The sequence below is a fragment of the Corticium candelabrum genome, chromosome 19 (genome assembly GCF_963422355.1).
Source record: "Corticium candelabrum chromosome 19, ooCorCand1.1, whole genome shotgun sequence".
NCBI lineage: Eukaryota > Metazoa > Porifera > Homoscleromorpha > Homosclerophorida > Plakinidae > Corticium > Corticium candelabrum.
In genome coordinates, this window is record NC_085103.1 from 3,200,148 (window position 1) to 3,226,658 (window position 26,511).

Genomic DNA, 26,511 nt, shown 5'->3' on the forward strand with positions numbered 1-26,511 from the left:
AGACAGACAGACAGACAGACACTTGTAAAACTGGAGGTGGACCAGTCTGGACACACAATTCCATTATGTCTGTGTGGTCTGAGTGTCTGGCAAGCCTTCGAATACACCACAGGAAAGAACCGACAGGCAGGTATTCAACATCTGAAAGCCGTCCAGACATCTCTGTGTTCGACACCGGAGCTGGCTCCAATGTAGAGTTGGACATAGCCTTAGCCCACACGTGGAGTTCGGGCATATTCCCTCTATCTGCTACAATTGATGGAGCTCGAGATCAAGATGAGAAGACAGAAAAAAGGCAAGATACAGAAAAGAAACATATCCAGGAGGTATGTCTGTACAGGTGATTCCCCTATTATTAGAACATTATGGGAGATAGGGGAAAAATGCAGAGAGCTATCTAAATACTTTATCAAAAGATCAAGAGGTGACAAAGGCCGACAAAATGCAAGTAAATTCAAAGACTACTGGAGAAAGCAAATTGCCATCAAACTGCAGCAGTACAATGCTCGTGTGTTCCAGAAGAAGGTATCTGACATAAGTAGCATTCTAGCATAAACAAGGACTTTATGTCCTTGTAATCTTATAGAACTTGAAATCTGTATGGACTCGTAATTAGCCTTTATTTGCTATTGTACCATAGTTCATGCTTGAAATATGCTACCATTGACAGACAGACAGACAGACAGACATTGGCTTGGGTAGTATTTAGTGTTTAGATGGTGTATAATAGTTCAATGTTTGAAAATATATGTATTGACAGACAGACAGACAGACAGACAGACATCGGGGGTGGATCTTGAAGCGCATCCCTGGAGCAATGAAATAGAAGTTTTATCAGCTACAACTTAGAGAGCAGCGGCAACAAGAAGAGAAAATCTGAAGGTCAAAAAGTACGACCAGGAGCTCTTGCCTGGAGGTTTTCGACCAACATTTGTGCCTATAGTTTTGGACCATTTTGGCTGTTGGGGAGAGAAAGCTGAAGACTATTTGAAGAAACTGTCACAGTTATCAAGAGACAAAGATGGAAAGCCAAATGCATCAACCTTCAAGACATACTGGAGATCTGCGTTTTCTGTGTGTCTACAACGATCAAATGCTAGAGTGATTGACAGAAAAATGAAGAAGATTGTTTCAAGAGACAGCCACATAAACATAAATAGTTGTAGGTAGAACCAGCCCTATTGGCTTGGGTAGTATTTAGTTGCTTTGCTTAGATGGTGTATAATAGTTCAATGTTTGAAAATATATGTATTGACAGACAGACAGACAAACAAACAAACAACCCAATTACTTTACCCTACTTACGCATGCATGCCAGATAATTCAATTTCAATTCAATTCAAAAACATTCATTCACTCTGAGAAAGAGCAAACCGAGCAACATTAAGTGCAGTTGTTAAGCAGCATCAATGATCTCCACAGTTCATAATCCATTAAAACATAATCAGCCAAATGCAACACATCATCAAAAGACCCAGTAACCTCGACTGATACATTTCAATGTCATCATAAGACTTTCGAGTTCAAGCAACACCAATGCTTACCATCACTGACAACTACAAATATTAAACCCACCATAAAATCACAACAATGGTCAGTAGCATTGAGTACATACATATCCCACCGTCTGAAACTCATCGTGTTTGCAACACTCGAGAAACAAACTGAAGTCAGCGGATACAATTGTCATAAATTACCAAGCTACAACTTCCTATCTAAATTCTTTCCTGATATAATGGTCTTTATTTCATCCAATGTCAGAGTCTCATACTTGAGCAGTGCTTCGGCCAACAGACGATGTTCACTGGCATGTTTTCTGAGCACATGCGAAGCTCGGTCGTATGATTCCTGTAAATCCACAACATGCACAGTCAGCACTCACCAACAAGCATTCATGCAACAAGCCAGCCAGCCAGCCAGCAAGACAGATGGACAGACAGATGGATGAACAGACAAACAGACAGACGGAAAGACAGACGGAAAGACAGACAGACAGACTGTTATATTTAAACTCTTACTTTACCAATGACAATCACTAACTTTACGTAGCGTATTACCTCGCATAAAACGGCATCCCATTATGGAACGAATTTTACCAGGGTGCTGTTATACCTCGAGGTACAAAAGCATGCCGCTGTAAATGAGGGAATTTTACCAGCGCCTCAAGTTGCACATCCAACAAAATCTAATATCTTTCTTAACTAAGCGGTACTACTAACTACTACTAAGTCTTCAAGAACATGCCATGCATAGAGATTACTGGTAAGAACTCAACAGTTTCTACTTCTTCGTGTTCCTCATCATCATCACTGTCTTGATCTGTCAAACCTGATGGTTCGTCATCTACTAATGGTTCTTCGCAAGTAGATGTTCATCTGTCATCAATGCGTTAGTTTGACACGTGTCTCCTCCACTACCGCAATATTAATATCAAAAGATAGGCCTCGTATTACTGTGACTACCATACCTCGCTCTATAATGGCACCTCACCCTATAATGGCATGCCGTTATAGGTACCAGCTGGAGTTGTAGTGGATTCTGGTAAAATTCGCTTATAACGGCATGCCGTTCTATGCAAGGTAATACGGTATGCATAACAATAACAGTCACTGAACAGTCAGACAGAGATGATAGACAGACAGACAAACAGATATTAGAATTGATCTTCAACTACTATTTGCATGTGTATAGTTTTAACTTGTAGTTTGATGTAACTGTGATTCCAATGACCTGAACTGTCATGGATAATATTTTTACTTTTAGTGTTCCGTATGTAGAGGTTTGTGTGTAATAAATGACAAACAGACAGACGGACAAGCAGACAGACAGACAGACAGACAGATTGTTATATTTGAACTCTTACTCTACCAATAACAATCGCTAACTTTATGTATGCATAACAATAACAGTCAATGAACAAAATGTTGACTGTCTTTATCATACAGAAAATCATCAAAATTGCACTTAAACAACTTCTACAACTTTTAAAAAATCACACGAGAGTTGCAAGACTGTACAACTACAGACAGTTCCTTTCTCCATCTATCTCTAAAATCTGTTTCGCTGCTTTTTCCATTTACATCTTTTGAAATTTTGAAGATCTTTTCGAGATAGTCTTTAGCCATAGGGCCCCAAAAGCCAAAGTGTTCAAAAACCAGTGGAATACATGTTGTATCGGACAGAGATAAACAGACAGACAGATAGACAGACAGATGGACAAACAGACAGACAGACAAAGATATACAGACAGACAAACAAACAGACAAACAAACAAACAAACAGACAGACAGACAGACCAATCCTAAACAATACAACAAAACCGTATGTACCAACTGTTCGAACAAATCGAACTGACAAAGAGAGAGACTTCGTCAACAGAACAGACAATCAACTAATAGCTAAACAGCAAATCGCAAACAAACAAAAATCGTGTGCCTCCTGTAGCACAACATTGACGTAAAGTTCGTTTACATGCTCTACTCATTGTTGTACAACAGACAGCCACCAACCGCAACTACAAAATCACAAAAAAACATACAAAACAAATTGAATCAGACAACATAGTCGAATACATTCAAGTCTGCTTATATTATCACATAAAGAATTGCTCTATAACAACAATCGTACCTGTAAGAGACGTTTCACTTCGACTTCTATGAGATGACGAGTCTCGGGACTAACGTCGGAATGCACATCGAGACGATGCAGAACCGGTCCGACCTTGTCACTCATACCAAACCGAGCGACCATACTAGAGGCTATCGCTGTGGCTTGCTCGAAATCGCTAGACGCACCTGAAACATACAAAGACTGATCTCAACTGTAAGCCTCATTCCCAACAAATTAATTAATTAATCAGCGTGCAACACATTGTATGTTAAGGTTTACACATCGTGTCTAAGAGTATGGTGTTTGTGTGCACACAGTCGGCACGTTACCTGTTGTTACGTTGTCGTTTCCAAAGATTAACTCCTCGGCCACTCGTCCTGCCATCGCAACGTCCATCTTTGCCAATAGTTGCTTTTTCGATAAGAGCAATTCGTCTTTTTCTGGCAACTGTGCTACCAAACCGAGCGCAGGGCCACGTGGCATGATCGTAGCTTTATGTACAGGAAGAGCTCCTACATATAGAGACACGTTGGTCACACTGAGTATGCCACACAATAGTGGAGAACAAACCGTCAGTGTGTACAGCAACCAGTGCATGACCGGCTTCATGAAAGGCAACGGTACGTTTGCACGCATCGTCGATGACCGCACTCTTACGTTCGGGTCCTACACAAAGTCACTTGCAAGTTGAACAACTTTCACTATGAGATACACAAGCATTCATTAGATTGTGTATTGCTTGCTTACATACTATTTACTGTATAGACATCATAGCCTTTGTCTAAAGTCCCATTTAATAACAGCTAGACATTACACATTCATACTTATGCTTACAACAGATACATGCATTTATGGCCAATACAACCACTACTGTTGTCCAAATACAAGCCCCACTAAAACGCAAGCCCTGGGGCTTCAATTCAAACCACTTTGCAACTTAGTCCGAGTGCTGTTCTTAATAAAAGACCCAGCTGAATAGCAGACCCACCCTGTCTCCAGCTGCATGATTCGTTTCAACCTGTAGCTCAGGTACCTACTCATTTCTCGGCTGTGGATTGATTGGTCAATAAGTGGCAATAAATCGTTCGTTGGGTAAAGGAAGCCTGGCCATCCGTCACTACGTAGAGAAACTATCATACCGTATAAGATGAAACATTGGCGGGAAATTTATTTGGCAGATTTTTCAGCGAGTGCCAATATAAATTCCGCCATTAATTTGGCCACCGGGATATGTTGACGTCCCATCACCCACATGGATCAAATCTTATGGCGATGTGGCAGTACGTCAATGCAGATGAAGCCACAGGATGGTAACCCCTGCTTGCCGCCTATTGTGCTTAGTACCTTGCCTAGCAAGGAGGTTAAACATGAAAATAAGGAAGTGAAGCTAACGATGAACTTGGAGCAGCCTGTAGGAGGAGTCATGCAGGTCACGTTCTTTGCTCTGTCACAGTAATTCTTCATCAATAAAGTAGTTGTATGAAAACCAGTAAGGTAGGGGAATGTGATGGCCACGAACACAGCTGCCAATGAATGGCAAACTCCTCCATCATGAGGTGGCCACTTAACTAGTGGGTGGAAAATTTTGCGTCCAACCACCAAAGTGTGCTGGAAAAACAAAAGCACTACAAAGCAAGTCAAACATTATCTCTACCTCAGCACAATGAATCACAATCAGCAGAAGCAAGTGAGCTGATGCCAGCGAATGTCACAGAACAGGATGAAGACGATCTAGCGCTTTTGGAAGAATCAGACTTTGAAGGCTTTACTCCAGACGACTTGCTGTAAGTTTTATGTAGCTGGACGATCACATGAACAGATACCAGTAGTGCAGTGTACGTAATTGACAAATGAAGCAACTTGCAACTCTACTACTACTACTACTAGTGGCATGCAGTCAATTTCTTTCCACCAAATTAAAGCCTCTGTCTAAATACAAACCCGTCTAAATACAAACCGGTCTAAATACAAGCCCTGGGTCTTTTATTGGTACACACTAAACTTATTTCATTCCATTATTTAATTCAAGCCATGGGGCTTGTATTTAGACGGATACGGTACTTTTCATACTTGTACACTACAGTCAGACACCACATGATCACAACATGTCATCACTGTGTATGACTTACCCATCATGATCTTATCCTTCGCCCACTCCAATTCTATCATCGTGATATCGTCTTTACCTATTGCTGAACTGCGTATCGCTGCTTGATTAATTACACCAGCCAAATCGGCACCTACACACATCATAACCCACAAACGGTTTAGTGTCGTCGAATGGTTACTGCACGGACACGATGCTTACCAGTCATGCCTGACGTCCCTCTAGCTATTATCTGAAGATCCACATCTACAACAAAAAAAATAAATATTGATATCAACCATCTCATTTCCTGTTCTCGCCTTTTGAAAGTGGAATGTCTTTCACGTGGACCTTCAGGATGTCGTGTCGTGCCTTCACGTCCGGCATTGCGATTACAATCTTACTGTCAAACCGACCAGGACGAACGAGAGCTCTGTCACGCATAAAACATCACACAAATGTGCAGTGAAACCGCGACTTGCGGCAACTCACTCGTCGAGTACTTCTGGAAAGTTTGTCGCCCCAATGACAACAACTCCACTGTTCTGCTCAAACCTATTACAGCACATAAATGCCTAAAAATTTAATTTAATTAAAAAATAAATTAAAAATTAAATTAAAATACAATTAAATTTTTTTTAAAAACGTGTAAAGCTTCATCCATCTAACTTATAGTTTGTGAGCAAAAATGAAACCCAAAATCCTTCAAGTTTGCTTCATTTTTGATTACCTTAGGGGGTGCTATCACAATGTAGTCGTATACTGCAATGTGTGTTTTCTTAATGAAGCATGTGGTGACTCCAAAATTAGACAAATCCTTACTGTCTGTCTGATACTGAGCACACAAATATGTGTATATCAATCCCAGATGGTCGGTTGGTGATGAATGAAATAATCGTTCTTTCTACGTTGTGACTGTGAATCATACAATCTTGACCACCTTAAAGTATTACTCAATGCACCAATTTGTATTGCTTGTTGCTATGTTCTGTATCTCAGAAATTGAGTGCTAGTGAATCAAGCAGGGGCATAACATGACATCTAGAAATGGGGGGGGGAAGGTGGGACAAGACTTCCCGATGATGCATTTTAAGGCAGAACTTGCTCTTTCTGTAGTTGCTACTGTTACTGGAGTTACCGTATTTCTTCGATTAAATGCTGTGGTGTATATTTCTTAGCTAGGGTTTCAACTGCGACATATATTCGAGGGCAGCATCTATTTGTTAAGCGCTTCTGTCTCTGTCCGTGCTTTAGGAGCGTGCATGTATGCGTACATGCTGTAAGTTTGACACTTTTCAAGAGAACAACACACCATACTGGTATGCATTTCAGACTTTGAGACATCATGCAGTGAAACAGGCTGATAAAGTTGCCGGCTAATAAAATTTTGCTTTACTTGCCAACGGCTAGTTGAGCAAAAAAAAGTTACAGGGCTGATAATAGATACATTTGTATCACAACTGTCTTAATTGACTTGGTCTCGAATATAAACAAATAAAAAATAATAAATAATAAATAAATAAATATATATATAATAAATAATATTAACAGTTGTCTGACAAAGGCATCTGAGATGTCAGAGGATATGATGTAATGTGACTAAGTTCTTTACACTTACCCATCCATTTCTACAAGAAGTTGATTGAGAGTCATTCTTGAGTACGGCTGAACGTCGTTCTTTATTCTCCGACCACCGATTGCATCCAGCTCGTCCACAAAAACGATACACGGAGCGTGCTCCTTCGCAGCACCTGCAGAAACAATAACATCACGATGTCTGTCATTGCAATATATTGCTGCAAGAATTATTTATAAAAATTCACGAACATCTCAAAAAATAAATGCACTAATATTCTCTACTTATGTTACTGACACTGAGAGTAGCAGTAACTATTATCAAATTGTCTTGTCGTCATACTGTACTAATCATGCACATGTTTGCTGTTTGATTTTAGACGCATTTGCAATGACGTAAATTGCAATGTCGTCTGCTGTCTTCACGTAGTTTGATCAGCTAGTCCTAGACAATTTCTCACTGCTACGATGTTTAGTATGATACTGACTTTGAAACTAGAGCAGCAATACTGACACAAGTTGCTGGCATGTCACACAAGCAAGCATAAAATTCAGTATGTGCAGCATCAAAAACAAGCATTTTATAATCTATTGCCAGATGCAGCGACTGTTGTGGTAATAAATGATGCAATCATAAAGAATTGTTTCTGTTGACTGAGCCTAGTACTGCATGTACATGTGTGGTGTGTGTGTGTGTGTGTGTGTGTGTGTGTGGTGTGTGTGTGTGTGTATGCATGCATGTGTGTGTGTGTGTGTGTGTGTGTGTGTGTGTGTGTGTGTGTGTGTGTGTGTGTGTGTGTGTGTGTGTGTGTGTGTGTGTGTGTGTGTGTGTGTGTGTGTGTGTGTGTGTGTGTGTGTAGTTATGTGTTGCTGTCCTTTCATCTATTATCATATTTCTGTAAAGTTGTCTGTTGATTTTTGTTTGTGTGTTAGTAGTTGCTGTATGTTGTTTGCACCAGGTTCCTGTTTGTGATGCTAATATATTATTATTTATCTAGTAGTACAGTAGTAGTATAGTGAGAGAACAAAAATTTATGAGAAACTAAGCTGTAAGAAACGGTTTCAGCAACAGAAGACAAATTTTGGCAAACGAAGACAAACTCATGCTACTTACTGAATAGATTTCTAACTCTGGCGGCTCCAACACCAACAAACATTTCATCAAACTCTGAACCAGAACAAAAGAAAAAGGGAACGCCAGCCTCTCCAGCTACAGCCCTAGCTAGCAACGTCTTTCCAGTGCCAGGGGGCCCAATGAGAAGTACACCTACAACAACCACACACACACAGAGTCACTAATGCCGATCACCCGTGTTTCATTTCGTGCATTCGATCTTACCCTTTGGAAGTTTCCCTCCCAGTCGTTTAAATTTGTCTGGTGAACGAAGAAACTCCACGACCTCTTGCAGTTCTTCCTTCGCTTCGTCCACCTTGCAACACAACATCGCCATCATCACACAGAAATCAATCGGCAACAACTTGCTATCGTACTCCTTGAACGTCTTCAAAACGATATTTCCTGTCTGACCTGTCGGGAAGAACGGATTTATGATTTGTTGTCACTGAAAAGAAACAGATTAACATTTGATGTAGAAAGGCTTTGCTTATTTGCTCACTTCCTCTCATCTGGAAAGCGGCATCAAACACGGAAACCAAAATAATGAGACCCACCACATACTTGAGAGTGTTGAATAGCTGATTCCAAAAAAAGGAGGCTAAAGAGCAAGACAAAGATCACAACAACAGCTATGGCATACATACGAAATCTGCAACAACAGAAAGTCTAAAAAGTAATGAGTACAACACTGATGTGAAGACAGACAATGCACAAAACAGTCTATGTTTCTTCCTTCTTTCCTGCTTGATTGCTGCTTTACGCTCGTTAACTACTACCTTACCTGTCTGTATGTCTGTCTGTCTATCTATCCCTGTCTGTTTGTTTGTCTAGCTATCCGTCCGTCTGTCTGTCTCTCTGTCTGTCTCAATACATATATTTTCCATTTAAATCAAACGTTTACATCATGAGCAACCTATCACAACAAGACCATTATGATCTTGAAGCATACAAAATTACACTGGGCAAACTACATTTCGACGATCTAATCTCACTATGCTAATGTGTTTGTCTTACAACTTTAGCATTGCAACGCTGTAGATTTACAGAAATAATTGATTGCCACTTGGTCTTAAAGTCAGTCTCATTTTGTCTTCCTTCTTCATCCCTAGCACTTTTTGCCAGCTTGTTCAAATATCTAACTGCTTGTTCACCCAATGGCCAAAATGTTCGAAAACAAGAGGAATGACCAATGGGCAGGACCCTTCTGGCAGCAGCTCTGAATAATATTTTGCCTCTTTCTTCTTCTCCCGTTTCATTGCTGCTACTCCTTCTTCCCTGGAGGCTGCCTTCACCGAGTCCAAACACCATGGATGAGCCAACGACACATCTAATTCAATGTCTGCACCTGAATCTGAGTCAAAAACGAGGATGTCCGACCTCTTGTCACTGTTGACGTACCTGTATTGTGGATCTAGTTTGTGCGGCAAGTTGGGCTGAGAAAGGCAGTTAGACCATGCTAACGCAATTGAGTTGTGAGTGTGCACTGGACCACCCCCGGTCTTACAAGTGATTATTAGATGGTATCCTTGGATGTCCAGTTCTTTGCCACAATCACAACAATTGCTCGATGCAGGAATGTCACATCCCAACCTCATCATAGTTGCCAAATGAAAATCGTGTACAGAAAGTGCGACATGCGACAAGGACGGAATCGCTGATACCCAAGCTCCAGCTCCTTTACCTGACAATGAATGCAAATGACCTCTGTCTCTGATTGTATTTGAGTTGTCGTTCTGCCTGTCTGTCCATGGTAGTATATTTCATAAATCGACACTAAGACATCCACGTACCATAAACTAAAAGAAATTTCCAGCAACCACCAAGACTGCAGACAAAGCTAAACTAGCTAGCTAACTGCTTAGAATACGAGGCAAACTCTGCATGTCCATGACTAGAGAGTCTACTGAGTTTTCTTCCAATCACCTTTAGTGTTGCAACGCTGAACAGCACCTGAGAAGCACCGTCTCCAGAAAACTTTGGAAGTCTCTGCTATTTTATCTGTCCGTCCATCTGTCTGTCTGTCAATTAAACATTTCAATGCTTACTGTCTGTCTGTCTGTTTGTCTGTCAAAACATATATTTTCAACATTGAAATCTACATACAACACATTTGGTCTCTGCCTAGACAAAGAGAGCAGACTGTGCCGGAAATCATCCGTTCTGTAGTGAATGTGATAGGTAAACGAGTAAGTCAATTGAAAACACCACATTGCAAGCACAGACAAACTTAAATTAGACGTTTTGACGTTGGGCGCTCTTCTTCAGGTGTCATATATAAGCGATTAACAAACTACACTCTCTTTACAATACATACATTTGCTGGATTGTTGTACAACATGTAAAGGCTTGTTCTCTGATCCGAGTCTCCCGATATCAGTAAGCTGCTCTCCGGCTACACAATACAACCACACAACAATCGCATAATCTTCAATACAACATATCTCGTAAACATTCACCCGACTGACGTTCTTCGTAATTTCGTGAGCGAGACTAAACGCAGACGCAACAACTAATGCATAATATACTACAGCCATATCATAGATATCTTACACCAATTGTTGACAAACGAACATTTGCATTAAGCCTTTTAGCCTAACAACAAAATACATAATTTATAAACATCAATGCTATACAATACAGACAGCAACACGACAGGCATGCATGTAGACAGGCATGCATATAGACAGGCAGGCATGTAGACAGGCAAGTAAGCAGACAGCAACAATATCAATCATATTACATATTTACCTGTTGATACACACTAGTGCATTCTTCGTTCGATGCATATTTCCCACTCTCAAACCGTCGAATAACATACTGAGGATCCTCGTGTACTACAGCCTGCACACAGTGTTTCTGACGAGAATATCAGCGGGTAAAGACACAGAAGACGAACCTGAAGATAAGCTGCCTGTATGGCGGCCTCATTGGGGTGCATGTTTGCTAGCCGCTCCAAGTCCATGAGATATCTCTGTGTTACTTGTGTCATACTTCTGTGTTGTTGACGAAGACCGAATGGGTGTGTTGATAATGAGCGAATTGACTGAAGTCGGTACATGTTGAATTGATCAGAGAAGATGGAGGGAAGGTTTTGTCTTGTATTGGGTGATAAGAGATGCTTAGGAAAACCTACGATGACGAGTGGTTGGACTTACAAGCTGCACTGATGTCAAGATGCGTGCACACACACACACACACACCACAGTGACACACACACACACACACACACACACACACACACACACACACACACACACACACACACACACACACACACACAAACATTTCTAACCTTCGTAGAGTGGCTCAAAACTACCCAACAAACAAATTTACTAAATTCAATAAATTAATTATAATTTATTTAATATTCAATAAAATCAATATAATCAAAAATTCATAATTAAAATAATCAAATAAATTTATTAAAATTATTTAATTAATATTTAATAAAATTCAATTTATATATTCAATAAAAATTTAATAACTAAAATATTTAATTAATAAATTAATAAAGCAAAACCGCTGAAACAGAGTTAGGGCACCCAACACAGTCTCACTGTCTCTCACCATGTTTGTTCTCAAAGAAAGACTCTGTTGACACGTAAGACGTGTACGCCACACTCGAGCGTCTCCCTCCATCAGCCACCGCGTCAGCTTCACGTAACCTCTCGATCCAGTCTTGCGGAAGATGCTGCAGTCCCAAGTCAGCAAGACATACCGCCTTCTCTCCACTCAACTGCTTCATGCTCACATGGTCAGTCAGAGTTGAGCTCGAGTGACTAAACGCCGATCTCCGACGGTGACGGCTCAATCGCGCTGCTACGTACGCCTGACAGTTACAGAGTGAGGACGAGGCTTCTGATAGGAAGTTGGTGAGACAGTTGGCAAACTGGAGGTTCGGAAAAACGATAGTGAAATGGTCAGACGGATTGTAGATGAAAGAGAGTAAAGTAGGAAATTACTTGAGTGCCGAACATGGTGTGATTCCCGAGCTTGAGAATGGTCCTCGAGCGCACAGAACGTGTACTATACACACGCTGAAGAGCAGCAAGATGCTTGACTAATGCTTCAGCTCCCGTATAAAGATGACGTCATAATGAAGTCTTGTGTAGCCAGGCCCTGTTCATCTTTTTACTGGGATTCTTTCGTTCGAACGGGACTGGGAAGAATCTTTCGTCCCAATGGGATTTTCATGTTTTTCGTCTTCGGTTGAGACGTTGAACTTTCTGAATGCAATACATACACATTTCGCTCACTTTTACACAGTCTGCAAAGTCTAGTCGTTTTCAGAAACGACGTAGAACGCCTAGGAACCCAAGACAAGTTTGCCTTGGTAAAATTTCGACGCTAGGCGTTATCTAATAAACCTAAAAATTGTCTGCGCTGTTATGGAAACCACTTAAAATGCTTTTGAGAGTCAGAAAAGCAAATCAAAGTTTGACGGCCCTGTCAACCAGACCGTACTCGCGCATCTCGACGGGTAGATTCGACTCTTTCATGTTCACGTCTTACGTCTGCCGATGCTGAAAATGAAATGGCACTACTTTTCACAATAGAAGCAACCCATTTAGTACTTTCAAACAGCTCTAGATCGGTCGGAAATGTCGAAATCCCGTTCAGACGAATTCGTTCGAACGGGATTTTGCTATCTAGCGTGATCTTTTGCGCGTAAAACACGACAAAACGTTAGACGCTAAACGTATCAAATCACGGCATTGCTGTCACGATGGCCATTGAAGCTTGGAGACGTCAAGAAACGCAAGGTAAGATTCTGTTGTCCTTGTCGGCCAGACCGTACTCGCGCCTTTTGACGACTTATTCGCCGTTTCATGCTCTCGTCTTACGTCTGCCGATGCTGAAAATGCAATGGCACTACTTTCCATAATAGAAGCAACACATTCAGTACTTTCAAACAGCTCTGGATCGGTCGGAAATGTCGAAATCCCGTTCAGACGAATTCGTTCGAACGGGATTTTGCTATCTAGCGTGATCTTTTGCGCGTGAAACACGACAAAACGTTAGACGCTAAACGTATCAAATCACGGCATTGCTGTCACGATGGCCATTGAAGCTTGGAGACGTCAAGAAACGCAAGGTAAGATTAGGCTGTCCTTGTCGACCAGACCGCACTCGCGCCTTTTGACGACTCATTTGCCATTTCATGTTCACGTCTTACGTCTGCCGATGCTGAAAATGCAATGGCACTACTTTTCACAATACAAGCAACCCATTCAGTACTTTCAAACAGCTCTGGATCGGTCGGAAATGTCGAAATCCCGTTCAGACGAATTCGTTCGAACGGGATTTTGCTATCTAGCGTGATCTTTTGCGCGTAAAACACGACAAAACATTAGACGCTAAACGTATCAAATTACGGCATTGCTTTCACGACGGCCATTGAAGCTTGGAGACGTCAAGAAACGCAAGGTAAGATTCTGTTGTCCTTGGTGACCAGACCGTACTCGCGCCTTTTGACAATTCGCCATTTCATGCTCTCGTCTTACGTCTGCCGTGCCGATGCTGAAAATGCAATGGCTGCTTTATTAATTAATTTATGGTACTACATTTTACAATAGAAGCAACTCATTCGGTACAGCTCTGGATCGTAAATGTCGAAATCCCATTCAGACGAATTCGTTCGAGTCAGATTTTGGAACATAGCTTATAATTATTCTTCTGCACGTAAGATACGACAAAACGCTGGACGCTTGACATATCGAATCAAGTTCATACTTGCTTTCGTTAATTAATTGCTTCCTTGAATTTTACAGCTCGGAACCCATTTGTATGAATTAATAAATTTATCCGCTGACGATTGCAACTGTAATTAATTAACGGTATCCTGTGTGTTGTCGTTTACCTATCAATTTGCAAACATTATGAAAATTGGAGCAATTGTAAAAATATATCACAAATTGATTCCTTGAATTTCTTCAGCTCGGATCTCATTCACACGATCCTTTGACAAATGGGATTTCGGCTATTCTCGTTCAACCATTACTTTATTAAAATTGAAACAATTGTAAGAATATGTCACAACAAATTGGGAGTCGCTGCGTTGTTTTCATTATATAAAGTTAGGTTTCTTGCATTATTCTAGATTTATTTTCTAGGTCCATTCTAGATTATTATTATTACTTTTTGCCGTGCTCAACCAGACCAGTCTAGTTTCTTAAGTTTATTACAAATACCGGAAGCAAACCCTGCTTCAGAAGTAAGTAAGTAAGTTATTATTATTATTATTATTATTATTAATACATTATTATTTTTGTTATAATACATGGATCCTTCACTGCCATCATTCTTTCGTCTAGACTGGCGGATAATTGTATCCCAAAACCTTCTTCTGATCTACTCTATCTAGAAACTTTCCGAGTCTACAGAAAGACGTCTAAATGGCCGGGCTTCTAACATTTACTGTACTAATTTAATGGCAATTATCTCTTAGCAATAAATACATTGTCGGAGTTGTTTGATACGAATGTAAGGATTTAACTTATTAAATGTAATTGAATAATTTTAGGATAAAATGTGCTTAACTAAAGAATCGCGAGACCAAGATCACTAATAGTTCTGTAGCATACGACCTTCCTAGCAAGACAAATTGAGGATTACTCAGGAGCTATTAGATAGCTACCGCTAGTTGGCTTACGCAAGTTGTTCAAGTCTCCACCTCAAAACTCAAGATGTTTGTCTTTACTTTGTGCACCGTGCACCGGACCATGGAGAATGCAGCTATCGGCAGGTGTACATGCTCATTATGTCTTTAACCTCTTTCCTTCTGCGTATTACTATGTTGTTGTTACAGTTTCAATCTGTTTCGAAGAAAGAATTGACGTAATTGCAAGAACTTCAGACCTTTGCATCAGTTCTTAGTGCCAATAGGAGTAACAAGGCTCAATTTATGGCTATCTAGAAATGACAACCGAGGTTGTAACTTGAATAAGTTACATGTAAATTTCCGGCAATTATATCTATCTTTACATAATAATTATATAGGGAAGATCATCTCAACAAGCGAACAAAATGTACAGGTGTACAAGTACAAAAGAAGCCAATAGCTCAAAACAGCGTTGAAATTGACGTGCTTACTCCTATCGATATAGGTTGCCAAATACTGTTATTCTAGTTTCTAGGAACAGCACGATGTTTAAATATTCTGTATAGATAATAGACTGCGTCAATCGCATACTAGAAGTGACAGTGCAAATGTCGAAAATGATGCGAAGCTTGACACAACTAGTGAGTACCATGCAAATTTTAGTAGTGCCTAGCACCGCATTATACGAATTGTCATATATTGTGTGTTTAGTAAATCGATCGTTTCAGTTTTCTGATATGACGATGGAAGATGTCTGTTTCAAGTTGACGGTAGAATTTGTCAAATCTATGTCTGAATGGGATGTCCAGGAAGACGACGTAGTAGAAAATGTAATGACAGCTCTCCTAACAAGTGTCAACATGCATCAAGTTGAAAACAATGCAGATGGCAACTGTCTTTTTGAAGCATGTTCTTTTCTTATATATGGTTCAGCACGCTATCATTTTCAAGTTAGAGCAGAGGCTGTACGTTTCATTCAAGAAAATGAACGCCTTTTTAAGGACGCTGTTCTTTCTGTGCAAGACAGCACCTACAACGCTAAAAACCAAATAGAAGATCAAGATGCAACAGCAAATGACACAACTGATTTTATGAAATATGTCGAAAGAATGTCCACAATTGGTGAATGGGGAGATGCATTATGTATTGAGGCACTAGCAATGGTTCATAAGCTACAGTTGTCTTTGTTCGTTTCGCCTGCATGCTACAGAGTAGAGTTTAATGCTGACGATGCTTCGACGAAACGTCATATTGCATTGGCAAACTTAAACAACAGACTTTTTCGAGCTGTTCTTCCAGACAGTGTTTGTGACAGCCACTACAAGCCGCACTTCCCGGTACCATCTGTTGCACTGAATTCTGTGAATGAAGCCAGTGTTTCCAACCTAACAATCCACGAGTACTGTTCTCTGTTGGGAAGAAAAGGTAATAAGTTTAAGTATATAATTCATTATTAATTGGCAAATTTATTAATAAATTAAAAGTTATGTTGCTCTTTGCAACTCTTCATAAATAAATTGTCAGCTGACCGTCTTCTTTGTTGCAGTGACTCCCGGAAATGCTAACTACACGGATGTAAACGATAGTGCATTGTCTCTGTTCGAACTACGGTTGTTGCACAGTCCAGATTCTCAAGTACCTTTGTCATTTACAGCTATAAAAGAAAATCCTGGTATGCATATTTATCTCTCTACGTTTTCGACATACAACAGCAAGCTTTAATTTGAGCAACTACGTATACTAGTCTAGGCAAAGTATACAGCCAACTCAATGTCTACAACTATTTGTGCAATTTCTTTGTAGCTGCTGTTCGTGAAATAGCTAACGTATATCGGAAGGATACAAAAATCGACTACAAGAGCAACACTGTTAGTGGTTATATAACCTCTGATTAGTTAAGACATTTTTATTTACCTTCGCTTTCAGAGTACTGGACGAGATTGCCATCATCAAGCATGGAAATATGATCATCGATACAGAGCATATGGTAAGGCCTATGATACAAATGTCGCATGAGTTACTAGCTGATAATACGAGATATCTTCTAGACTATCAGGACAGCAGAAGTGACCTATTTGTTGTTTCGCCAGCAATAGAAGCACAGGTCTTGTAGAGATACAGTTCGCTAGCTTTCAACAATCTTGATATGATATCAACTATTTCAGGTTAGTGAGTATCTCAAGGCATCTAGTGGCGATAGTCATGAAACAATGGCAAAGATTGGAAAAGAGATACTAACGAAGGGTGACTTGGATGCCCTCAGAAAACCTGGTCCTTTGAGCGACACTGTAAGCTGGTCATCAGTTGTGCATGCACATGTTGCGACAATAAATAATACGATAGTCAAGATTACTACATTAAATTAATACTTTAACATACTAGCCACCAACTAATTGATGTTACTTGTGATGGAGTTTCTAATTGCATAGGTAATAAATTACATCCACAAGGATTTTCAAGACTATGTTAATGACATGGTAAGTAACGCAGGCGACAAATGCTATCACTGAACTACGTCTATTTACTGGATATGATAATACTAGAGACCAAGACGAATCCTAAGCCTTTCTAGCTTTGTACTCCCTATATTTCGAAAGCGCGGAATAGCTGCTTTCCAATGGATAAAAAAGGTAATATATCACAATACATAGCGAGCCAATGTAAAAACTGTTCATGTGTTGATTTTTTAGCTAAATGTTTTTCATTATGAGCTTCTTGCCATTCCAGTTTACTTAACTAATCATTGGATAGAAGTTGTAAGCGATGAATGTATTTGTTTAATAAGTTTTGTATTCATTTGTATTTCTTCAATTAATAAAGATTATAGATATATTTCATCAAGCCTTTCTTGTATTTGACTCTCTTGGAAAGAAGCACCAACATGTTGTTTCGACTTGAAGTAAAGTGATTTAGTTTTTCCTATAGCTACTTACAATTGTGGGCATGCTGAAGTATAGAGTCGACGAAGTAACTTAATTTTAACGACGTCTTTTGTATTTAACAGACTGTGGATTACGGATGTGTCCCATTTAGTCAATGGATCGATTCTAGACGTAACCGACTGGTCGTTGATATACCCAATACCTCAAGTAAAATTGGATGTATTAGTACTATCGTAGTTAAGCAGAAGAAATTATTATGCATCTAGAATTACCCGCAACAAACCGATCCATTTAATTGTGGAATATGGACTTGTGTGGTAAGTCTGTATAACTCGTCTACTAATTCCAAAAGTAAATGTCTAAACTTGTTGTTACAGAACATGCTTTCAGCAGCTGTGGACAATCCTCGTGTAGCCAACAACGTATGGCAGATGTGGAGTGGTATAAACATCAACTGAGTCCATTACGTCGACTTTATTAATTTTTAGATCAATCCCAATGACATGAGGACGTGGCTATTGCATCGAATTGTTCTGACAGGGGCCGTTGAAAGGTACGCGTACAATTTATAGATCTAACAAAATACAAGTTACTGATACAATACATGTACTGTATCCAGGAGAGAACAGAAAGATGAACTACTTGAAAACGACCATGATGAGGATACACATTCTAGTGACTGCACTATAGAGACAGAAACAACAATTCATCAAGTAATTGATTTAATTGAGAAATGCACGGTTTGAAAGACACGATTTTTAACTGTTACTAAATTGTAATTTTGTATGATTTTAGAAATCAGATACGAAAAGTAAACGTTATTCACCAGGCGAACACCTTACAGCTAATGACTCTATAACGGTATCAACACTGCAATTAAATATATTCAGATACACGCTGCATCTATTTGGATATATGATTATCACTAATCTGCTTATGCAAGGTATCGTTCAAGCCAGGAAAAGTACCCTTTTCTATTGAAGGCACAACAGATCCTGACAGATCAAGGTACAGGAGCGTGATCTACAAGTAGCATATTGAGCACTAAATGTGTATTATTGTTTATCAGCAGCTATTCTCCAAAGGTTCATACATTGTGTATTGTGTTTCTGTGTTCCATACCTGATCAGAAATGTTCCTTGTTGTTGTTAAACAGAAAGTCCAAAAAAGGAAACTGATAAAGCGTGATTATGATATTAGATCGTCTGCAAAACGGAAAAGAGAACAGGTAAATTTTTTCCTGTGCATCATATTCTAAGCATGCCTAACCCAATTCGTCTCTGTAAACATTATGCAGCAATCTCGCATATATGTATATTAATGTCGAATTTTTGTATTCACGGTCTTTTTCATTTCATACACAGAAAATAAACAATTCCAGGATGAATCAGATATTAGTGAAGCAACTGAAGGTATCTGCTGTAGCCTGGCTCTTTTTTGCTTCAAATACATGTTCATGTTTCTACAGTTATCGAATGTACTGTTGATGAAATAGACGGGACATTGCAATACCTGGAACAGAACGGGTATATTAGAGCATTGCTGAAAGCATGTCCTGTCCGGAGCTTCCGAAAATCTGGAAGATCGCTCAGTTTGCACGACATGAGAAAAGGAATCCAAGAAGCAGAACACTTCCTGGTAGGAGCCAAGTTCTCAAAGGCTATTCAAAATAAAGTCAAAAAATTTCTGAAAACTTGGTATTTCCAAAACGAAGTGCAGCCGTGCAAGAGCCATGAAATCGATGACTTTATGCAGTGGATGGGAGAAACAGGGGACTGGAGATACGAGAACAAATCCATGCACGCTATTTACCACATACTGACTTATCATCATTGCCGTAGATGGGTTACTGACGAATTTCATAAAAAAATTGAAATGAACAAAAAATAAGTATTTTATGCTTAGACGGTTTCAGATAAGTGGAACGTGCTGTTGCAAAAGTTTTAAATTAATTTCAGTTTTATCTCTAGATAAGAAAGAATAGCAAATATATTTACATCAATTCATATTTCTCTTCAAAATAATGCTTTGGATGTGCGTTTCTGAACTTACATTTACATCGATCTAAAGTCGACCATAGCCTAGCTATTTTAGATTGTAAACTATAACTAGAGAACGTCTGATAATACAAGTAGAGAAAGTGATCAGATGCATGGGTCTACTAGGTAGTGTTTGGTACGTACACTTATTTCGTTCATGCCATCATCATCTCCTACATCTCTAATTGCATACCAGAGTAGTGTCACACTTGACTTCAGCGTAAATATAAAAGTCGAGATGCACACAACTGCTGCAAGTGACGAAAGCGCAAAAAGATTGTGACGTAAGAAATGAGCAATGAACAATCTGTAAGTTAACTAATTAAGTTAAAAGTGCACTCTCATCCCTAGAAACCCATCATTTTCTCAAAGTGTTTTTATACTTGTTCCATTCACTCTTTAGCTATGTAGGTTAAGTGTGTCTTTATTCTTTGTACGTAGTATACCGCTGAGCACTCAGTCTCCCTGATACTGAATGGACGACATAGGGCGCGAGTACGGTCTGTTCGACAAGGACAGAGAAACTCGCTTTGATTTTTCCTGACGTCCACAACTTTCAATGGCCATCGTGACAGCAATGCCGTGATTTGATACGTTTAGCGTCTAATGTTTTGTCGTGTTTTACGCGCAAAAGATCACGCTAGATAAGCAAAATCCCGTTCGAACGAATTCGTCTGAACGGGATTTCGACATTTCCGACCGATCCAGAGCTGTTTGAAAGTACTGAATGTGTTGCTTCTATTATGGAAAGTAGTGCCATTGCATTTTCAGCATCGGCAGACGTAAGACGAGAGCATGAAACGGCGAATAAGTCGTCAAAAGGCGCGAGTACGGTCTGGCCGACAAGGACAACAGAATCTTACCTTGCGTTTCTTGACGTCTCCAAGCTTCAATGGCCATCGTGACAGCAATGCCGTGATTTGATACGTTTAGCGTCTAACGTTTTGTCGTGTTTTACGCGCAAAAGATCACGCTAGATAGCAAAATCCCGTTCGAACGAATTCGTCTGAACGGGATTTCGACATTTCCGACCGATCTAGAGCTGTTTGAAAGTACTAAATGGGTTGCTTCTATTGTGAAAAGTAGTGCCATTTCATTTTCAGCATCGGCAGACGTAAGACGTGAACATGAAAGAGTCGAATCTACCCGTCGAGATGCGCGAGTACGGTCTGGTTGACAGGGCCGTCAAACTTTGATTTGCTTTTCTGACTCTCAAAAGCATTTTAAGTGGTTTCCATAACAGCGCAGACAATTTTTAGGTTTATTAGATAACGCCTAGCGTCGAAATTTTACCAAGGCAAACTTGTCTTGGGTTCCTAGGCGTTCTACGTCGTTTCTGAAAACGACTAGACTTTGCAGACTGTGTAAAAGTGAGCGAAATGTGTATGTATTGCATTCAGAAAGTTCAACGTCTCAACCGAAGACGAAAAACATGAAAATCCCATTGGGACGAAAGATTCTTCCCAGTCCCGTTCGAACGAAAGAATCCCAGTAAAAAGATGAACAGGCCCTACCCGCCATCATACTTCCGGGGGAGCCGTTGCATGTGTATAGGGTTTATTCTGTGTATGAAGGCACAAGAAATAGGAGACGATGACGTTTATTAACACAAAAGTTAGACCGCAAATACCAAAACAAGCTAAAATTTTGAATCGCTCGACCAGTCTCGCCGGCAGAAGATGGAACATCCGGGAATAACGAAAGCGCAGCGAGACTGGTCACGAGTCAAAATTATTAGGTGTACACTCACTGGTAAATCAACCTTTCTAGAGACTCACTCTAGACGCATGCTCACTCACTCCCTCACGCATACACCATGTGACATCACAACTACTAATACTAATGTAGATGTGACTTGTCAGTAAGTGACACTACAGCATGCATCTCTAAGCTCAATCGGTATTGGAGGAAAAAACCTGACCTGAACAGTTGGCCTCGACCTCCCAGACCCGTGTAGCGCAAATTAATACAGCCTCGACCTTCCAGACCCGTGTAGCGCGAATTAATTATAATCCACGCGCTACACAGGTTTGGGAAGCCAAGGCTACGTCCTGGCATACTGGAATTCTGAAAACAACTTTGTATCTAACGCAGCATTAATTCACCGCAAAGGTATTATCATGTATTAAAACTGGGATTCGGTAATGGAAAGATCGACTTCCAGAATACATTAAGGCATCTGGAAAGATGAAACACCAGATTATTCTTAATAAAACAATCAGGATATATCACAATCAATCAGCAAATCCACAAAAAGTACTTCAATATAACGTCTTACACAATGGTTCATTAGTTTCGTATAAACAAACGACGTAGCTTTCCCTCTTTGTAACTTCGATGAAGGTATGCCACAATTAATACCAGTAGTACAAGTACTGGACCCCAAGCAGCCCACCAAGCTCCAATATTCCATACGAGTCCAATCGTAAACGCGACAAGAATTAAGGAGCAGTACAGCAATCCAACTAGTCTCCATCGTGTTAGAGGCAGAGTTGCTTCCTCCTGTGGTTCCGAGTTTCCACAATCATTGGTATTCTCATCATCCGTTAACACTTCATTGTTCAGTTCAGTTGGATTAATGGTTTCATTATCGATCAGATTTTCTTGTTCATGAGTGCGTTTCGTCTCTGTTGAAATAAATCGAGGACACAGATATGACAGAAGTTTTTTAATTTCCTTGCTACTGTTTGTGTTTTGTCGTTTTGCTTTTTTGATACCATACCAAAACACCTATAATGCAATACATCAAATGTTTAGAGATCAACAAACCTTGACATTTACGTATACAGATGGTTTACTTGAAATCCATTGACATAGGCTGACGAGCTAGAGAAATATGCCATAATGACGAAAGGTAATGGCATTGAAAGAGAGTAAGTTCCCACAAAGTCGGTAACCTGCAACACAATAGATCATGCTATAAAATATACTTGAATAGAATTGTTGACAAACAGGACTCATGCATACAGTGAGTTTCTAAAACATATATATTTCACAAATTATTGTATATCCATTATATAAAGAGTAGAACAGACTGTAATGCACCTTATCTATCTATTTTTATATTTTGGTTGCCTTTCAACTCAGGTCAGCATCTGTTATAACATATTGGTCACTACGTGTTACAGAAATTTCCAGTTCCATGTGATGTTCTTAGTAACCAAAATGACTGTACTTGTGGTTTGTCACTGACACTCCAGCCAGCATAACATCCATCTTCAGTCTCACAAAATCTCTCTTCGCCGTGTCTTAACTTAATTTGAAAATGTTAAACAAAAATGATAACAAACTAGTATACAAAATAAAGAAACGGAGAAATAAACGGAAAAGACAGAAGATAAAAACACAAAAAGACAAGAGTAAATGTAAGGCAAAGCTTGTACTACCAATAAAGGGTCGTCGGACCGGCAGGGGCCAAGGGGCTATGGCCCTCCCACATTTTGTAAAGTGTACTTTTGTCAACATTTCGATAACGCATACTTCTGTTCTATGGTATAGATGATGATATCCAAAGGCATAGCTGATCATCTTAATTTACAGTAGTGAAACCTATTCTTTAGATATGTTGATCGACAGTATACAAAACAGTCTAGGTATGTTATATTAATATATTAATCATAGTATGTATATCTAGGATATTGTCTTGGTTGCCAGACCAATACTGGGGTCAAGAGAGGCAAGGCACTAAGACAGTGGACCATGTGGTCACAAAGTTTGTATGCATGTGTGATTAAATATCTACAATTCACAAATGTTAACACGTGTTACCACTACGCCCTTTAACGTACGCTAGGCCCCCTAAGCGCACCTTTCCAGTCAAAGCAATACCAACTGAGACAGTGGACTGGCCACTAGTCGATCTCCTCTTCATGTTGAGTATCACTTGTGGAAATGTCTCGACAGACCACAACACGACAGCTCCCCAAAACATATTGTTTGCTGCTCCATCCACAGTCAACTGAATCATAATAATCGCACTCCACACAAGCAGACACACCAACAGTGCCAAAAGGCGTCGATCAACTCTAGTCTTGGAAAAGACAAAAAACTGAAACAGAATGGTAAATTCCAAACAGGGTTGATAGATCCCTTCCACCTTGACGTAGAAAGGTAGGCTATTTGTAAAGACGAAGAAGAGGTTGATGAGAGATGCTGTGAAGTTTGCTGCAGCCCACAGAAAGCTGAGACCAACCACAGATCTGAGGCGGAAGTTCTTAATAACTTGGGGAACGAGGACCATGAACCATAGTGCTGCGCTGCAGTAGCCACTAATGTTTCCAATGGCGCAGACAGGTTTAGACCAGCTGCTTGACAGGTTTCTGCAGTTCTGATAGAGACCAGACATCTCTACGGTCACGTGACACAGTCTGTAACCGAACAGTCGAAGCAGATAGACAACGATAAGATGTACGAACCAAATAAATGTGAGAATAGTGCTAGAGAGAGAGAGAGACAGAATTTTGTGACTACACACGTACGGGTTTGTTAATCCGGGGTAATTCTGCACACTTTTTAGTTAGATGACCGTAGGGGAGGCGTCCCTAATGTGAGACACTTGCGGAGGCGTAGGGATTCTTTGCAATCTTTGTCAGCAAAAAAGAGTGTAGCGGTAGTAGGCTGTACGTTAGGTAGCACCTCTATGACCAGTGCTGTGGTACATATTTTATCTGCTCATCACCTGCTGTCGCTGGCGAGAAACCAGACATTCTTCATCAAGAACACGGAAACGCCTTCCAAAGCCCAGATGCACCTAATGTGAGACAGTCGATTTTTCTTTTCTGGAAAGTTGTTGTTTGCTCATACTCTTTGCAGAGGTAAAGCAGTCGGTCCTTGTTAAGTAACTGTCAGTACAACCAGTTCGTTTCTCAAAGTGTCTGCGATGGCAGACCTACGTCTAGAGTGCTTTTCAATGTCAGTCATGTCGAGTGAATTTCAAAGCAGAACGGTTCTGATTATTATGTAAATGCACAAAGGTAATCGAGTACAACTGCAAAATTTTTTTACAGAGTAGAATTACCTAATCGGTATCAGCTATACTCTACCTACTACCTTTCTACCTTTAATTAATTAAATGTTACATGTAAAAAATAGAAATTGTAGTTATTTTAAACTGTAGTGTTTGCTGGTAATGAAAGCTAGCTGTTCTGATTGATATTGGAATAAATAATGCTAATACCTAATATTACGTACGAAACATCAGTAGTTTATTGCTCTTGGCTACAGCAGCCTAGTAGGACTACTAACTTGCAGTGAAGATTGCTAATGCAGGTTGAATAGAGCTGTGAATTCAGGCCTGACCAACTGCAAGCACACGATGTAGCCGTTTTTGGCCCATTGAAGTCTGTGTGGAGGAAAGTAGTGAGAGAGCACAAACTAGCCACCAGTACCACACAAATTTCTAGAAATGTATTTCCGTCTGTGCTCTCTCATCAACTCTTTGCTGGATCATTCTTGCCTAAACACCTCGTGAGTGGTTTTTGAGGAGCTGGAATTCATCTACTATCATCTTTAGCAATAAAGACCGAAAGGCAAAAAACAGCAGTTCCCTTTGTACATCAATTAGGTAGGTAAGTACTATTCCAGCAACTCCAATGGCTCCAACTGTTACCGCAACCAGACAGAGGGTTGAATCGTATTTCACCAAATATTTTGAGCAGAAAGCAGAAGAGAAAATGCGAAAGCAAAAACAAGAATCAGACCAAAGCATTATGGAGAAGCTCTCACAGAAGATGATATATTTGAAAGAATTAAGCAAGAGCAAGAAGAGAGAGAACAAAAGAAGCAAACAAAAGGTAGGAAAATAAAACAAAAACAAGAGATCATACCAAACAGGTTGAACAAGTAGACAAAAACATCTGTCAAGAATGCAAAGATCATTAAGATGAAGATGACAATACAAGTGACTTCTAGGTGGGATGTAACACTCCTGGATGTTGCAAATGGTATCATTATTGGTGTTCGAACCTCTGACAAATGCCGGATGAGACAGAGCCCTTCTTTTGTTAGTGTTTGTCCAAATAATAGTTACTAAGTAGTCAGAACATATTCAACCACTACTAACACAACAAAGTAAATTTAGCATAGAGGTTACAGAGTCAATGTATAGATGTGCACATGTAAGATGATCCATATAACGTCTAAAAATAGCAAAGTCACAACCAGTGCAATGGAGCTTGGTAGTCCTAGACCCTGCAAAAGCTTTAGTTAGACAACCAAATTGGAATACACAGACAAAACTTATGCAAATTGCAAGTTTATTTGACAAAACCGCCACAACGTGAATGTTTACAAGTCGAAATCATAGCTCAGTTCTACTCCAAAAGAACAACATAAAATAAGCTACAACTATTTAGTATCCTATTACAGAACTGTCTCACATTAGGGACACCTCCCCTATCTTCTGGAAGAGATGGCGTCCCGCGTTTACCTGCGTATGGTTTTTTGTTTGCTACTGTAGTATACGTGGACGGCTGTTCTTGGCACCATGCAACTATACAAGCAAGCGGTTGGACGTTTTCTGCACTAGGGTCAAATATCAGGGGTGGGGCTATTCCGCACAGTTGCTGTTTCTCTCTCTGATGGCTGTAAACACGACACCTGGT

The 26,511-nt window shown here is 39.9% G+C and overlaps 4 protein-coding genes and 1 long non-coding RNA gene across 5 annotated transcripts; 3 read left to right on the top strand and 2 right to left on the bottom strand.

Annotated features, from left to right (window-relative positions):
* Positions 1-1,491: 1,491 nt before the first annotated feature.
* Positions 1,492-12,478, bottom strand: LOC134194704 (uncharacterized). The gene is made up of 20 exons (XM_062663648.1): positions 12,350-12,478; positions 11,955-12,276; positions 11,284-11,516; positions 11,136-11,228; positions 10,938-10,979; positions 10,844-10,877; positions 10,702-10,779; positions 8,887-8,985; positions 8,762-8,832; positions 8,610-8,700; positions 8,385-8,537; positions 7,314-7,446; positions 6,188-6,250; positions 6,016-6,128; positions 5,918-5,962; positions 5,739-5,849; positions 4,180-4,275; positions 3,939-4,121; positions 3,628-3,794; positions 1,492-1,848 (listed from the first exon to the last, which is right to left on the bottom strand). The coding sequence occupies exons 1-20, from the start codon at positions 12,362-12,364 to the stop codon at positions 1,702-1,704; spliced, it is 2,289 nt and encodes a 762-aa protein (XP_062519632.1). The 5' UTR covers positions 12,365-12,478; the 3' UTR covers positions 1,492-1,701.
* A 3,247-nt stretch (positions 12,479-15,725) lies between these two features.
* On the top strand, positions 15,726-16,445 carry LOC134194580 (uncharacterized). Its single transcript, XM_062663523.1, has one exon. It carries the CDS (start codon positions 15,726-15,728, stop codon positions 16,443-16,445), a length of 720 nt encoding a protein of 239 aa, XP_062519507.1.
* Positions 16,446-16,562: 117 nt separating this feature from the next.
* On the top strand, positions 16,563-17,094 carry LOC134194472 (uncharacterized). The gene is made up of 4 exons (XR_009972217.1): positions 16,563-16,660; positions 16,792-16,856; positions 16,915-16,975; positions 17,037-17,094. It is a non-coding gene; the product is annotated as an uncharacterized LOC134194472 (long non-coding RNA).
* A 94-nt stretch (positions 17,095-17,188) lies between these two features.
* On the top strand, positions 17,189-18,903 carry LOC134194581 (sentrin-specific protease 2-like). Its single transcript, XM_062663524.1, has 13 exons — positions 17,189-17,276; positions 17,418-17,465; positions 17,532-17,618; positions 17,679-17,744; positions 17,809-17,871; positions 17,914-17,939; positions 17,993-18,077; positions 18,137-18,187; positions 18,248-18,292; positions 18,359-18,423; positions 18,490-18,583; positions 18,666-18,731; positions 18,814-18,903. The coding sequence occupies exons 1-13, from the start codon at positions 17,199-17,201 to the stop codon at positions 18,901-18,903; spliced, it is 864 nt and encodes a 287-aa protein (XP_062519508.1). The 5' UTR covers positions 17,189-17,198.
* Positions 18,904-22,019: 3,116 nt separating this feature from the next.
* Positions 22,020-24,376, bottom strand: LOC134194968 (uncharacterized). Its single transcript, XM_062663957.1, has 3 exons — positions 23,718-24,376; positions 22,708-22,806; positions 22,020-22,639 (listed from the first exon to the last, which is right to left on the bottom strand). Exons 1-3 carry the CDS (start codon positions 24,252-24,254, stop codon positions 22,199-22,201), a joined length of 1,077 nt encoding a protein of 358 aa, XP_062519941.1. The 5' UTR covers positions 24,255-24,376; the 3' UTR covers positions 22,020-22,198.
* Between the last annotated feature and the right edge of the window lie 2,135 nt (positions 24,377-26,511).

Excerpts from the sequence above, each read along its gene's own strand:
- LOC134194704 (XM_062663648.1), bottom strand. Across the intron at positions 11,517-11,954 it reads TTTCTTTGAGAACAAACATG|GTTTTCCTAAGCATCTCTTA; the intron begins GTGAGAGACAGT and ends TCGTCATCGTAG. Across the intron at positions 8,833-8,886 it reads CGCTTTCCAGATGAGAGGAA|TGACAACAAATCATAAATCC; the intron begins GTGAGCAAATAA and ends GTTTCTTTTCAG.
- LOC134194580 (XM_062663523.1), top strand. The coding sequence starts at position 15,726 with ATGACGATGGAAGATGTCTGTTTCAAGTTGACGGTAGAATTTGTCAAA.
- LOC134194581 (XM_062663524.1), top strand. The coding sequence starts at position 17,199 with ATGGCAAAGATTGGAAAAGAGATACTAACGAAGGGTGACTTGGATGCC. Across the intron at positions 18,424-18,489 it reads CTGACAGGGGCCGTTGAAAG|GAGAGAACAGAAAGATGAAC; the intron begins GTACGCGTACAA and ends TACTGTATCCAG. Across the intron at positions 18,732-18,813 it reads CAGCTAATGACTCTATAACG|GTATCGTTCAAGCCAGGAAA; the intron begins GTATCAACACTG and ends TGCTTATGCAAG.
- LOC134194968 (XM_062663957.1), bottom strand. The coding sequence starts at position 24,254 with ATGTCTGGTCTCTATCAGAACTGCAGAAACCTGTCAAGCAGCTGGTCT. Across the intron at positions 22,807-23,717 it reads GTATTGCTTTGACTGGAAAG|GTTACCGACTTTGTGGGAAC; the intron begins GTGCGCTTAGGG and ends ATTGTGTTGCAG. Across the intron at positions 22,640-22,707 it reads CCTATGTCAATGGATTTCAA|GTGTTTTGGTATGGTATCAA; the intron begins GTAAACCATCTG and ends ATTGCATTATAG.